General features: G+C 36.9%; 1 protein-coding gene across 3 annotated transcripts in view; it reads left to right on the top strand.

The window, feature by feature from the left end:
• Positions 1-15,718, top strand: part of ARFGEF1 (ADP ribosylation factor guanine nucleotide exchange factor 1) — an 85,730-nt gene that overhangs the window by 23,262 nt on the left and 46,750 nt on the right. For 2 of the 3 annotated variants that reach the window (XM_057363906.1, XM_057363908.1), the window contains exons 2-5: positions 3,327-3,357; positions 7,328-7,484; positions 8,497-8,643; positions 15,256-15,435. In XM_057363906.1, coding sequence (XP_057219889.1) covers positions 3,327-3,357; positions 7,328-7,484; positions 8,497-8,643; positions 15,256-15,435 — 515 coding nt within the window. The remainder of the gene's footprint in view (positions 1-3,326; positions 3,358-7,327; positions 7,485-8,496; positions 8,644-15,255; positions 15,436-15,718) is intronic. The other variant, XM_057363909.1, reaches the window with a different exon arrangement.

Raw genomic sequence — 15,718 nt, 5'->3', positions numbered from 1 at the left:
TTCTCGCTGGCTTGTAATCAAAGAGTACTAGGTGGAACGGTAGAATTGCAAAAACTTTGGGTTGAGATAGACAGGTTAATAAAAAAGAGAAAAAGAAAAGAAGGAGAAATGACAACAAAGAAAATCAAATCCAAAAAACATGTGTGGTGCAAAAAAAAAAAGGCAGTAGCTCACCACCACTTGTCAGGCAGTCCCCAAGCCGCAACAGGCAGACTGCACACACACAGCCCTGCCCCATGCCCCAATTTTTTATTCCTGAGCATGAAACCATATGAAGTGGAATATCCCTTTGGCCTGTTGGGGTCAGCTTTGAGGCTGTGTCCTGTCCCACCTCCATGGGTATCCCCAACCTGCTGACTGGTGGGGTGGARTGAGARACTAGAAAAGGACTCTCTRTAAGCACTGCTCAGCAATAACTAAAACATTCCTGAATTATTAACAGTGTTTTTAGCACAAAACCAAAACACAGCRCCATACAACCTACTGTGAAGAAAATTAGCTCTAACCCACCCAAAACCAACAACAAAGGTCTTAGACATTTTTAGAGATTTCTTTGAAATTRTGATGGTCTGTGGAAGTGTAGATGAAATGGAAAATTATGTTGAAACTCATGTACATGACTCATTTTACCTGCTCGGTGAAATGGTTGTTGCATACCATTGCAAAATGATGTATCTTTTTGATCAACTCTAGTTTCTGTGTGCAAAAGTTTYGTGTATTTCCATTAATTCTCTGATAGAGCTCTATAAAGAGGACTTCTGGAGCTGTGTGTGAATGGGAGATTCAAAAGGGGTTTATTTTGTCATTCTGCTGCACTTCTAAATAATATCAGTTGCATTTTAGGACACATAATCATTTCAGTGCCATAAAATAATCTGAGCTGGTTTTTATAGTAATTCTGTGTTTACATCACAGATAACACAGAGGTAGCTGTTTTCCTTCCCTACAGTTTTCATCCCATTTCAGCATCTTACATCCTCTTTACTTCTTCCTTCCCAGAAGGAGTAGATCCTCTCTTTTGAAGTTTTGATTGTGTGTTTGGAGAGAGGGAGAGCACGATAAGAAGTAGCCTGTGTTTTCAAGCCTGACTTCATCTTTTTTTTTTCTAGCTGATTTTTAGTTCTGCAGGGATTACTTTTTCCCATTTAAAAGAAKGCATCAGTCAGTGTTCTGGTTCATCTGTGTTTAACAGAATATTTATCTAGCATGAGAATTGTTAGTTACCCTTATTATAATCTGGTTTTCTGCTGATAATGCTTCTTGAATTTTTGTGTGCTTCCTACTCGATGTGGTTGATACATGACCGTGAAATTGTACTGTGATTAACTTGTATTCTGGCGCGGAGAGCAGAGAGAGCAATCAGACAGTGAAATAAATTAGATTTTCTCTATTCTCAAGGGTAAAAGTATGTTCAAGTCTACTGTTTTGCCTCATTCATACTAATAGTATCATACCATGTGCTTCTCTGCCATTAAAAATATTTTAGTCTTCTAAAAATARTTGACATTGGCGACTGTAAGAGTGTTTTTTTAAATTTATCAAAGGTTATAAAATCAGTAGTTTCACATTAATAGACTCAGGCAATGCTGCTTGAAATGGTAGTAACATTTAATTAGATTGACAGTTCCAGAAGCTTCTTACCTCTGCTCAGTTTTTAAACTTGGAAGTCATTCAGTTTTATCTCTTAGTTGATAATGTTGTTTGTTGCACAGACTTCAGAGTGTCTCAGGAGCAGAGTTCCTAGGTGTGAATGCTAGGGTGGGAGGTAAAATAATGGAAAGTATGAAGATGATGGAAGGGAGGAAGTTTCTTCTTCTTATTGATCAGGACTTTGTCTTCAAGTAAGTAAAAGGATTGAATGTCATAACCTGGGAGGAAGGTATACTTTACTGCAACATTGCCAACTGTGAGTCYTAGTGTTATTTTTGTTACCTATTGAGGTATGCTTGGTGTCTGGAATACAGAATTATTTTCATATTTTGTCTAGTCCTGGATAGCCCAGATAGCCCAGAAGGAACAACTTCGGGAGTATCTGTTTTTGGAATGAACCATTGACCTGCTAACCTCTGGGGCTTACTGGAAGTAAATATGAACATTGCTCTTACCAGAAATAAGATGTAGATTTTAAATTGATGGGCATTCCATATGTTCAGTTTTCTTGATGTTGGGAAAGTCAATTAGGAAACATTTGCTACTAGTAATTTGTGATTAAAATATACAGCTTGCGAGCATGCGGTAGGTAAGTGAGTTAGTATGACTGTGTGAAATGGTAACAGTGCAGACAAAGTGTGCTTTTGCTGCATGGGTGTTTAGTTATTGATATTAAGTTGGTGRGGTTTTTTGTCAGAATCGGTCCATGCCACTAGTTTAAAGCTTATATACAAAAATCAAAGTAAAGTGTTTGGTTTAGTTGATTATGGTTTTKCATGTTTGAGCAGGACTTGATACTGGAATAGATTTCCTGAGAGGATTTTTAAACAAAACATGCACACACACATATATATATGTTAATTCTTCATCCTATACAGTTCATGTATGTATAGCTTCAGCATTGGAAATGCTTTATGAAATTCCCTATGATTTAAGCATGCAAAATGAGTAGAGAATAGACAAGACTACTCTTGAATCAAAATGTTTCCTAAAATTAGTTCAAGTAATAGAAAATTAGTTTGAAAATGTATTGTTAAAAAATGGTTTAAAATGTTTGTCAAAGGCATTCAACTATTCATCCTTCTGTTATAAYAGACTTTAAAATAGTATGGAATAGAGGCACTACAGACTTTTTTTTCTTCTCACTTAGTCATTACTGTTGTATTTAATACTTTTTAAAACCAGGGATGATAGTTGGTCATTAAGATTTCACATAAGAACTAGCAATGGTAGAACTTGTTTGGTTGTGTTTCTGTATAACCTGTGTTTATCAAGCAGTATATACTTTATATCATTTATGGWTAAATTAATAGTTCTAATAATATTTGTGTTTTCCTTATTATTTCTSCATATGTCAGCTGTGAAAAGAGCTGGCCAATGTCTTTGCAGAAGTGTTCCGAGGATGTGATGTTTAGGGGGCATGACTGGGTGCAAATTCAAGCATGCAGTTTTGATTATAGATTTGCAAAGTAATAATGATGTAGTTTGCAATCAATGCAGGTGACGAGTAGAGGTACTCACAAAACTGTAAATATGTATTTTCTGTTTTCTAATCCAGTTTCAAATATTTGCCTAAATAGTYTGCCTAAATRTTTGCTTTCCAGTAGTTTTCTGTTRATTTTATATTYGTGCTTATGATACCATTTCTATAACTATGCCTTTGTTTCATTTTACAGAGGAAATAAAGGCTGAAACAGAAAAGCAAAGGTATGTGGTAGTTCATCATATTAAGTGATAGTACTTTTAASATCTTAAAATTATTCTGCATGGGGAGTATGGGCTCTCTGAAAAGCATTTTCAACATATTTTTGGTGGTTTGGTGGTATGTGGAAACATACAGATAGTGGTGCTTTATGTGACTGTCTGGATTGGTGCAGGACACAGGGCATGGGAGAAGCAGCGGAGAGTAGCTTAGAAGGAGCAGGGTGGTACYGTCTGGCCAGGGAGCACAGGAGATRGGGATCAAAGTTGGAAAAGGTGTTTGTGGGTGGCACAGACATTTCTTTCAATGTGTTGGAAGAGCCTTGAAGTGGATTCTGAGAAGGGGAAAGAACGCTGATAAAAGACTTGAAGTGAGTCTTCAAGGGGAGCAGATTGGGGTGAAGAAGTAGGAATGAGCTGAGAAAAGTAATGTAACAGGTAAAGRACCTTGTTAGGGAATAGGTGTAGATTTGTGAAGGTACTTCACAAGTGAAGGTAAACCCAAAAACTGACATTCAGCAGTCTTCTGCTCTTAACRAACTTTTATTGCTAAGCTGTGGAATCTATTACTGGTATTTCATTACACATTCCCCAGTATTGTCTTTCTTATCCACTGTGCATTGCTAACTCTGAGTCAGGGCTGTGCGGTGAAGACTGTTCATGCCTATTGAAAGAATTGGATCAGTGGGTAAAACTGAGGGTGAAAGTGTTCTTAGACAGATGGGCGCTGATTGGGGATCTCTGTTCTGCCCTGTAACAGGATTTCAGTTTTGGTAAATCGTTTTAAACCACAGCTTCAGAGTTGGATGCTAATGATTTCTGCTTCATCTCCTGGATATTTGAACAGAAATCTACAATGTTGGTCTGAAAAACAGAATCACTTCTAGCTGCAATAAAGTCAGTGGGAACTTTTGTTTCAGAAGACATAAAGGAAAACTTAATATCAAATACGCTGAAAAAATGAGTCTTGCARCTTACTGAATTGGGCATGTAAAACTTAGTGGGTTTATCTGACGAGACTGTGCTTCATTTTCCATCAGCAAAATAAAGTCAATACCATGTGCTCAYAGTAAAATTGTAAAAATAAATTTAATATTTGTGTAGTGTTTAGAAATTTTTGCATCAAGTACCACAAGATTGTCTCAGACAGAAAGTAATAATGTGAATTTGTAATAGGCTCTTCTTAGAGTAGTGTAAATAAAGCAGAAGTCYACATTGTGAAGCATGATAAGAAAAWGTGCTTTATGTTAAATATTCMGTGAGWKRTATGTGTTCTGGGCACTGAATAGGGGAAGGTAATATCTGGCCCTGTTGTAGTTGACTACCATGCTAAAACTAGTGAGAACACAGAAATAAAATGATTTGTATAAATATGGTTCAACCATTTCTGAACTTCAGGGGCAGAATTTCTGCCCTATTAATGTCTGAAGTTTTCATTTTTTGGRGGGTAGAATGTGTATGTGTCATCTTCCTATATGCATTTTCTAAATAGATTCTGATTTCTTCAATGATTTCTTTGTTTTGATAGCAGCCTTTTTCTGCTCTGAAGGCTTTGCTGGACTTGGAAATTGTGAATGGACTTCTCTGTTCTTACTGTAGTGTCAAATATTTTAGGTGCAGTYGAAAATGCTGTTTTTCTAGGCCCTAGAACAGAGAAAATTCTTAGTCTATTAAATTATTTTCAGGTTCTTCTGTAATTGAGATTCAAAGGCCTTAATAAGGGATCTCTAATGATGATTCTTTACATTTTCCAGTCCCTGTTCAAGGCAGCTAATCTCAATTAACCTGGAATGCTCTGAAGAATAGATAATTTTCTCCTTCCAGAAACTCTGCATGGAAAAGAGCTTTTGTTTTACTGTTTGTTTTTTTAGCAGAACGGGTATTTGGTAGTGGGGTGGAGGGGAAGGGAATAGAAAAGAACAAGCTGATTTATGTAACCATTACACAGCAAATGCTGCCAAAATAATTTCCCARATCCATTGTTTGATGCATACCTTAGCCTTTCTCTATGTCTAATACATAAATATCAGCATATTTCATAATTCCCATGCTAGGTAGATGCCTTGGTGRCAGAAAGTTTTGGGGATAGTTTCTGGGTTTAGAAGCAATTCACGGACATTAAGAAGAAAAATCCTTTTGAGTTTCTCTTCTCCCTTCCCCACTATGCCCTTTCCTTRATGTTGTCACCAGTGTGATGAGCTTACTGCCAKRATCTGATTATTAAAGGTTCTTAGARCTACCTCTGCCTGAATTAAGGTGCAAACAAGACCAYATGGCAGTCATACTAACTTTGTATCAATGTTTGAGGCATGAACTATTTTAGTCTCTGACACTGAATTGCTTCTCCAGGGACAAATGTGCATCACCTTCCATATTTAATACYTTACCCATTTTAAAATAGCTTTCAATTAAGAGAATTAAGAGATGCTCCAGGCTTATGCAGTAGTTTGTTGTGGCATGGGTTCTTAATTTGCAAAAATCTCATTGTGGCCTGTTCATTGTGYTGAACAGTTTTGGATTTATTTCCAGAATGCTCTTTTTAACTTAGTTTTAATGGTTTCAATGGACATAATCACTAGGTGAGGAACAGTCTTGTCATAGGACATAAGCAACAGATAACTGCCCTTCCATTTCTCAGAGTAAAGCTTTTACAGGAATATCAGAGAGGTTTAAGAACATGAAAGAAGCATTTACTTCCTCTACAACTTACCTGATTAGGGTATTGTTCAAATGAGCTCTGCTTCCAGCAAAACGATATAGGGCAATAAATAAAGTTGTGCGTCCAACAGAAAAAACAAACCTCTTCTTTTCTTCAGGAAAAAAATATGTTGGGATAAATTCCTCAACCTTCTAAACAGATTTATTCAGTAAAAAGTAACATCTTAATACTAATTATTCACTCTTCAGACTTAGAATTTGGGTGCACTTTTAAAGCAACCTGATCTAGTTGAATGTGATACCAGATATCAMCTCAAGGACAATCCAGCCTGCTCCTTGAAAATCTGAAACTAATTTGTATTGATTAGTTTAAGGCCCRCTCCATAATGCATGGGACTGCAAGCATGCTTTAGATTTATAACAAACTCTTAGCAGTTCATTTTTCTGCTTCAGGAACATGAAATTGAATACATTCCTTGAAGCATCTGATTTAACTAGCAACATGCATAGGACCTTTATTTGAATGCAGTTGTTCTATAAAGGTCTATTTGAATTATTGCAGGAATTCTGTAAGGCTTTACTACAGAATATGAGTTTCTTTAATACTGCTTATCAAGTCTGTGTWAGGCAGTGTAGTTTACCTTTCATTTAAAGATATCTATGTGTGTACAAAAAAAGGTTAGTAATGCTTTATGTAAGGTGATGMGTTATTTTGTGAAATGAAAGATCTGAACTTCTTTGACCCAAGTCAAATTGCATTGATGCACTCAAATTAGTAAAAAATGGCCCATTCTTAATTAACCTTTTTCCAGAGTATTAATGAGCATGACCTTTCCAAAGGTTCTGTTATCAATAAAACTTCAACAACTTCTTGCTTTTGTACAGTTAGTCATTTCTGATAATTTGCCCAAGTGAGGTACTTTGGTAACCATTGAACTCTCTTAAAGTGGTGTTACCTGAAGCAGAGATTAAGACAACGATTCAGCGTGTTTCGTTTTGTTAGTTTGTTGCTTTTGCCAGTCTAGGAGGGGGAGTCCTTTCGTATTTGAGAGGAAACACGGCTTTATGATTCCAAACCATCAGGGACAGCTGAATATCCCCTTAATGTGCAAATGGGTCAGTGTGACTGGTCCACAAAGGAGCCATGAAGTATAAAAGATGTTAAGAATACTTCACATATTGCTGTTTTTAACTTCTTAGAAGTTAGTCTATCCTGAAGTTGATTTTCTTGATATTTTATATAATTCATAAACATTGTGGTGGTAAGAACTATTTGTGTGATCACTTTACAGTATTCTAATACAATCATTCTGTTTAGTCCCCCTCATGGAGAAGCAAAGTCTGGTTCCAGCACTCTTCCACCTGTGAAATCAAAGACAAGCTTCATTGAAGCGGACAAATACTTCCTTCCATTTGAATTGGCATGCCAGTCCAAGTGCCCCAGGATTGTCAGTACATCACTAGATTGTTTACAGGTTTGTATGAAGATGAACTTTTTAACTATCAAATGTAAAATCCTTTTGCTTTGGAGGGAGAGCACAGTTGTATGTAATAAATAATATAGTGGAGTTTTAATTATTTTACTTGATTGTACACAGAACCAAATAGAATGTTTCTCACAAAAGGTGAATGTATGCCTTATTTATTATGTAGTGTGTGTATGGGTTTCTTCGTGTATATACCACAGTTACATGTTTGGGTTATTACGTACAACTACCTATTTTCATGTTTTWAAATATGTGTTGAACTGACGCAGCAGGTATAGCATTAGCAAATTCATTTTATGCTATTTTKAACTGCAGTAAAATATTTTCAGTTTGAGATGTCTCGTCTCTCAAAACTCTGAAGCTCCTGTAATGTTTTTGGAAGAAATTCTGCAGCATTGTGTTTAGCCATTCACTCCTCTAGAGCAGCCTAACTGAACTCAGTTTACAGTCACAGGCACGTGTGCCTGGCCTGCTCTCATACCGTGTTTCTACTCTGTGTAGAGTGGGSATTTACAAATACTCTTGTGCCTAAAGTGTTCAGAAGTGGATTTTGTAATAAATTCCACTTCTAATATTGAAGACCTAGGGAAAGAAAAGGATACTAGAACACTTAAAAACAGAACACTAGCTTGTAGCTTAAATAGAAAGCATTTTCAGCTGGTTTACCTGGTACAAAAAACATTTGTATGTCTACTACATATGAAGATGTGTGATGCTAGTTTTTAGAATCCTGTTTGTTTTAAAACATTGTTAACTGATGAACAAAACCTTTAATGCTAAACTTGCTGGCACACTTTGTATTGCAGTTGCTGAGTGAAAATGGAATAAATCATAAGGATATGTAAAAAAATCCTTAATGTTTTATGAGAAATGGGGTAAAATGTACTGTTTTAATTATTCTGTGCAAGTTAGAACTGTCAAATGAATGTATTTATTATAACAAAAAGCTGGCTCAATTTTTTTAAGCTCTTATTTACATGKTTTTTTTTCTTCTTTCCAGAAACTTATAGCATATGGGCACTTGACAGGCAATGCTCCAGACAGTACAGCTCCAGGAAAAAAACTAATTGATAGAATTATCGAGACAATATGTGGCTGTTTTCAAGGCCCTCAAACAGACGAAGGGGTTCAGCTACAAATAATWAAGGTACCATGTTTAATCCTTCCTGTATTTATGGTGGTGGCAGCAGGAASACATTCATGATCTCAGAGTTCAAAAGCAGAAGTGCTTATTTGTAAAYGTCATGGTAGTTTTATAATATTTTCTTGGTCCTGTTTCTTGGAGATGGAAAATCTCTCTCCTGTGCTCTTTCCCTAATTTCTCCTACCACCTTGGTTGTGGCCTCAAGTCTTGTACATAGACCACTGGGTGAAATTTCATTCACAGCAGACCTGTGRAGCCTCTGATTGTGAGGAATTACTGTCAAACAATCCTGCACTCCCAGTGGGGGAAATGGTAATTAAGCAGCAAATTTTAAAATCTGTTTTGGTATTGGTTGATGAAATGCAATTAGACCTGGCAGTTGGACATTGCCATGGTGCTGCTGTGTCACACACTTTTGCTTGAAGGAGGTCCAGGGTTTTTTTCCACAGCTTATATAAATGTTGCATGTGGAGTTTGTACAAATATTTCTGGGAACCTGTTTTCTGATTGCAGCCATTAATTATGGGTATTTATTGCGGGAAATTACTATGCCAAGTACTAGAATTTAGTTGCCTAGTGGAAATGCTGTACCCTGCTCCTSTAACAGGTCTTTGAATGCCTGCAATGATGGGCAGGAGTGAAGAATACAATTGAAATTAGTTAAGGGATATGGAGTGTTTGTTACCTCATAATCTTGTGTATAAATATCCTGAAGCACTGGCATTTCTTGCAGATTCTATTTATTTGTTTCAGTGCAAAGAATGTAGTTTGTTCTTCTCTTCCTTTTTTGTAGGTTAAACTTTCCCTGTTCATTTTTGCATTCCACTTCTCCAGCAAAGAGTTGTTATAAATGTTGGTTTATGCTGCCGTTCTCTAGATTTGTTGTTTTGTTTTGCCCAAGTGTTTAAGGTRTTTTTCATCCTGCAAAGGGAAGTTTTTATTGTTTTAATTTTCAGTGGTTGAAACTATTACAACTCTGTCTCCCTGTAATACCCTCTCTCTGAATGCTTTCTTATTCCATTCCTTCCCTCTTGAAGGGACTTTTTGAAGAGCTGATACTCCTCTCCAAGAGAACAGTTGAGAAAGTCAATTCTTCAGTTGTAAAATACGTTCAGTGTATACACTTATTTAGTGCCTTGTTTTTTTTACTGTTTAGATTTAGTTAATTGCCATGGTAGAACGACTGTAAAAGTGTAGAGCACTGTTTTGATTTGACTCCATCTTTGTCCAATRCACTGAATACTATAAAAAGCTTGAAAATTTTAAATAACCTTGGCAAACATCAGAACTTTTGACTTTGGAGGAATAATGAAACTGCTAAGTCAGTCATATTCTCTTAGGCTTTGTAACTCTTCAGTTCTGAGATGATTGTGGACACTGGTWCTTCAGCATGATTTGAAGGCTGGATCCTATATCTTCTTAGAGTCTTCTGTGGTCCTGGTAATTATTAAAATTATTCAGACAACATAATTCCATCAGGGAGACAGAAGGCAGGGGACCTGGATCTCCTGCTTTTTTATGCTGGTGTTTCCAGGCTGTTACCCACAACATAAGCAGCACTCCCACAGGGCAGCTGCTTCACCAACACTGCAATGAAAGCTGAGAACTTTGATCACTTGGACACCTTCTCCGGTGGGTTGTCTTGGTTCTGCATGCAGAATGGGTGGCCCTTGTATAGTGTTCTGCCCTCTGAAGTAAGGGAGCCATCGTAGGGTAAGAGTTTATATGCAGTGCTGCTCCTGAGTTACTAGGTGGTTTTCCAGGGGTGGAGYCATCTTTAGCCTCTGGTTCCCAACAACCAGAGCCACTTAGACATTCTGCAAATACCTTTCTGCTGACTACCAAGGAAATAATCTTGCTGACACTGAGGAGYAGAAGTTGTCTTTTTTGGTTATCTAAGCTTTAACACATCCTGCGGTAGTTTTGGTGGAGGCCAGTTTAACTTTCCTGCTCCTGTTTTTGCTTGCATGTTCTTTTCTCTGTATTGCCTGTATAATGTTCTATAATTTGTCCTTCATCTACTGACTTTGTGATGACTGGGAAWCTGGCGTTTTCCTTCCTTTCTCTTGTAGTTTAGTTCAATTTGGTGCAATTCTAATGTGAAGCCATGTAACTTCCCTGTGTAACAGTTGTGGTGGGGTTTGTTGTAACAGAAAAAACGCAAGTAATTAGACTGCTGATGCAATTAAAAGTGGTTTATTCAAATTGTGTGTGAAATAACGTCCCTTAATTGAATGTTTCTRCCTCCAGGCTTGCTTTCCTATGGCTCCTGTGGCATTTGTGGTGTGTGAGTGCAGACTTGGACTGACAGTTGTAGAAGTCTTAGTTGAAGTTCTGTTTACATTTCTTCTGGCCTTTTGGAGCCTGAAGAATTAAAATTATGACTAAACTTGTACTTTCTTTTTAAATCTGTAAAGAAGGAATAGGTGTAAGGAGAAAGGATGGGACATAATGTCAGCTGTTTACACTTGTGTAAACATGAGTGATTTCCTTGGTTTACTGTATGAAAAGTATTTGCTCTTATCTAGGTACTTTGACAGCTTAACTTAGTAATGTTTGGCAGAGAGGAATTGCATGTGCTTTATATGGGTAGTCTGAAAATTTGAGTGTTAATTAGTGACTTGTAGTGTCACTTAAATTCAAAAGTGATTTATTTATGAAGGTTATTTGATGTATTTGTTTTGTGGTTTAAGGAGTTCAGTTTCCTGTTTTTTTTCAAAAGTCAGTCCATACTAACACGTTATTGTGTGATAAGTAAATGTTTGAACTTCAAGCTAACTAAAAAAAAAAAATTGAAAATAACACTATAGACCCTCTCAAAGGAAGTAGAATTTTGTGGTTCCAGCAGTTCATTAATGCAAGAGAGAGGAGTTAGGGCTGCCTTCTTTTATGTGCTGTTCCAAGTTCTTGAGAGTTTCCAGGCAACTGAATTATGAAATTAAGACAAAGTAAGCCCGTGCTGATCAGATGACAGCTGTACTGTGTCATAAATCTTCCAAAGATAAGATGATCAGTGTTGGCTGAGAGGAAGAAAAAAACCGACCCTGAGTTGAAAATTGTTCTCCTGGTTTTAGTCACATTACTTTGTTGTAAGTGTGCTGTTCTTACAGAATATTCAGTGTGAGAGGAATCARAAGTTTGGAGTTATGGATGTGGGATGTTTATAGTAGAAAATTATTGTTAATTTAGTTTGCTTTTAAAATTACATTTGTTTTGCCTCACAACGCATGATATTCCTGCACTGTTCTAATGCATTTGTTTTAAATAATAGAAAATACACTTGGCAAACATGCTTCAGRCTCAAAGARAAAATACTGTGGGTGTCACACAAAKATATGATCATCTGTAACTCAGGAAATTATTCTGAAGATTTTTCTCCTTTCCCAAAGCCATCTAATGGTTRTTTATAAAAACGAGTAAGTTTTGTTTATGATAAGTAGGTGGCAGCACAAAACGGTGGGGACTTTCTTAAACASAGAACAATAGGTGTGAAGAATTGGAGAGAAAGCATGAGGAAGCAAACCCACAATCAGGATGGTAGCCAGTTGTTTCAGGGCAAGGAAAGCTTGTTGGCTGTTGGTATTTTTGCYGGTTTGTGACAAAGATAGCTTTTATGGAAGCACCTGGAGGAGAAYGAGGTGGTGTTAACCTTTTACAAAGGTTTCCATTCATGCCTAAAGTACRGCAAAGGGGAGGAGTAAATAACATAGGCCCTTTYTTTTCTTTYCTTTTTTCATTAGCTCACAGTGAAGATMCTGGATGAAAACAGATGAGCTAAGTGTGACCAGAAGGAGTGGGAACTCAATTGCAAAAAGCCTTGGGCAGCAAAACTTCTATGTGGTAGAAAAGGGCAACATTATGCTGCGAGTCCATGGAGTAGTTTGCAGTTCTAACCGCCGCAGAGAGCCATTTTTCTGTCCAGSCTTTTCTCCCAGACTTTGTCCTGCCCCTTCCTTATCCTAGCATGTATTTAGTACATGCATTACTGAAATCACTTTTAAAACAAACAAACCCCCAAAACTAAACACCAGAGGACCACCTGTGGGTGCTTTTGTTCTCTATGATTTTTTATTGTATTGATGAGTTGCTGTTAAAATAGCACAGGTAGCTTCATGCTCCAAACCGGTTGCAAAGTAAGCAGTAAGAGTGTATRGCTGGGAGGAAGGCGGAGCTTTTGTTACTGCACGACTCAGGGACATGTATTGTTGTGTAGCAGTTTCAGATTTTGTGTAATCCTGCTTAACTGCAGACTGTTACTCACGTGGTTGTCCTCTAATCATCTGTCGCCCCTTTCTTCTTTCGTGTGGTGGACATAGTAGCTGTTTGGTCTCAGAGTAAGGCTGAGCAGTAACATGAAGAAAAGTATTAAAATGAGAAAGAAAGGGTTTGTGTTTCTAACATATGAGTTCACTGGCATTTTAAAGGAGCAGTACTGCCACTTTGGATCATAGTCTGTGGTTTCTCAGGGTTAGCTGTCATGCCATTGTGATAATGATGTACTCTTTTATGAGAGAGAATCAGGTGATGTCGCTTAGGGCATGTCATCAAATTGAGCCCTAAACGGAAACTGTCAAGAGGAAAGGATGTTCAGAAAGTAATTGTAAAATACTTCCTATTCTGCATTCATTCTCATATTTCTACCAGATTGTCTAGTGGAGGAAGAGAAATGGCACTGAGATGTCAAGTTAGCATGACTRATAGCCTGAGGATGGCTTTAAATTGTAAGGAAGATATTAGCAAGAGATCAAAGCTAAAAATGCTTATCAGTTTGCAGATGTGTTAGTTATTAGGATTAGTATCTAGTGCCTGGGAAGGAAAGAAAACCCAAAGAAGTGGCTATCAAGAGCTCTGTAAATTCWTCTCTAGTTTGATATCTGCAAGAAGATGCCCTGTAGAAAGACTGATTCCTCAGTCTGCACAGGAAATGTTATTCAGTGAATTTGGATTAGTATATTAAGGAGGTATGTCTCTGTGTGTTTGAAGCATTTCTTTGCCTCCACACCTCTAATCAGGTGGTTTGAAAAGAGCCAGCCTCTACTATTCATAACAAGGATACTGAAAAATCTTAGCAAATTCAAGCTGTTAAGCCAATTAAAACAAAAGAGCACATAGTCTGTCTGTAGTCTTGTCACCTTTCTCTGCTAGCTGGCTCTGCTTTCTATTATTAAAAGTTGGGGRAAAAACTCCTAAGACTTCACTGAACGAGATGGAAGTTAAAATTGGATTTTAAAATAYCAGCTTCTTAATCATCCAAATTTAAGGAGATGGGAAGTGACTCAAAGGAAAATCTTTATGAAGGACATCATTAGAACCAGAGATGGAGACTTGATCCCCCTGCACCTTTTCATTAGTCCCAAATGCTAGGCTGCAGGAGACCTTGTCTGCCAAGTGAGAAGCTGTAAGTGGATCTTAAACTGATGTATAAGTGTGCACGTACATGTGTCAGTGGTATCATTTGTAACTGAATCGAAGAAATACTAACTAAATCTAAATATGTACTGTATTAGGTCCAGACACTAGTGGTTTGGAAAAAATAGCTGTTTATGCCTGCATCCACTTGTTCAGCTTGTTTTCCAGAGTGACTGATCTTACTCTTTAAGAGGTCTGAGTGAGTGATGGGTACTATTTCTCTACTTCTTARCATCCTTGTGTGTATAGAAGTTCTGACAATGTTAGTAAGAGATGTGAGGTGTGGTTTGATGAGTAGATTACTCAACACTTGAAATAACTTTTGTTTTTAACTGTGATAAATTTGTAAAAGTAGGAGCTTTCCAGTGCTTCCAGTTCTTTCTTACTTACCCTAAATGTCCCATTAAATGATCAGTCTYGAAGTTTTTAATGCTCAGAATTCCCTGATTCCTCCTACTGGATTACAGTGATGAATATAAACTTTTGTGAACAAGGCACTTCCCCTTTCCTTCGACTCCCCAAAACACATATCTGACAATGTTTTCAAACCCTGTCCAGGTTTCAGCTGCCTTTTTTTCTGCCCTTTAATCCAACCTGCCTCTGCYTCACATTAAGATAATTTGTTCCTTGCTTCTGTGTTATGTGATCTTTTATGTGCATTTTTTTTAAAGAGAAGCTCAAATGAGAAGAAGTAAGTGAATTTCTACGTGGGGGGCAACAGAATTTTCTAGCATCTAGCGAAAAAAGCTTTTATAAAGGGCAGTTTCCTTACTATAGCTGTCTAATCTCGTATTCAATCATTGTTCATCACATTTACATTTATKTCTAAAACAGCTTTTGGACCCTTTGGCTTCTCTTCCAGGTTTTAAYAGGTAGTCTGTTTGTTCCTACTTTGTGACTTGAAAATTTGAGGATGACTTTATTAGCTACCTCTCTGATAGTCCATTGGTACCTTCTTGCTGTTACATGCTATGAAACGTGTATTTCAGATACCTTGATTAAAAACACTCAGTTTAATATAACTTGTAAATATGATTTTCCTGTATGGCTGAAAGAATGCATGAGAAAACATAATTAAATTGCAGTTCAATGTATTTAGATACATTTTAGAAGTATTTCAGTTTTGGTATTCATTAATTTGCAAGCTTTTTGTTTGATAAAGGTTTTGATTGGTAAATGTATATATGTGTGTGTTTGTTTATTTAGGCTTTGCTCACTGCAGTAACATCTCAACACATAGAAATTCATGAAGGAACAGTGCTACAGGCTGTAAGAACATGTTACAATATCTACCTAGCAAGCAAAAATCTTATAAATCAAACTACAGCCAAGGCCACTCTAACACAAATGCTGAATGTCATTTTTGCACGTATGGAAAATCAAGCAGTGAGTATCTTGGTATCTTTTTCTAGAAGCCACCTCTTGAAAGCAAACCAGTTTGAGAGATTTGTTTCATCATTAYTAAAGCTTTTTGGTTTTTCTTACTTGGGTACTTTGGGAAAAAAAATAGAATCTCGTATCTGATATTTTTCTTCTTGTGTTTTGCACTCTGAAATGGGTCGAAAATGTGGGGTTTGGGATGGGGGTGGTATAAAGGTTTTAAACTTCCCATAGTGGTCCACTATATTTAATAGATGTATTTACCTCAAAGGACATCTTGCTTTAGTTT

Source organism: Malurus melanocephalus, unplaced genomic scaffold (assembly GCF_030028575.1).
Source record: "Malurus melanocephalus ecotype Western Australia unplaced genomic scaffold, MMel_1.1 scaffold_32, whole genome shotgun sequence".
NCBI classification, from domain to species: Eukaryota; Metazoa; Chordata; class Aves; order Passeriformes; family Maluridae; genus Malurus; species Malurus melanocephalus.
Note: the sequence above shows the minus strand (reverse complement) of the source record. Positions and strands in the feature narration are given on the sequence as shown.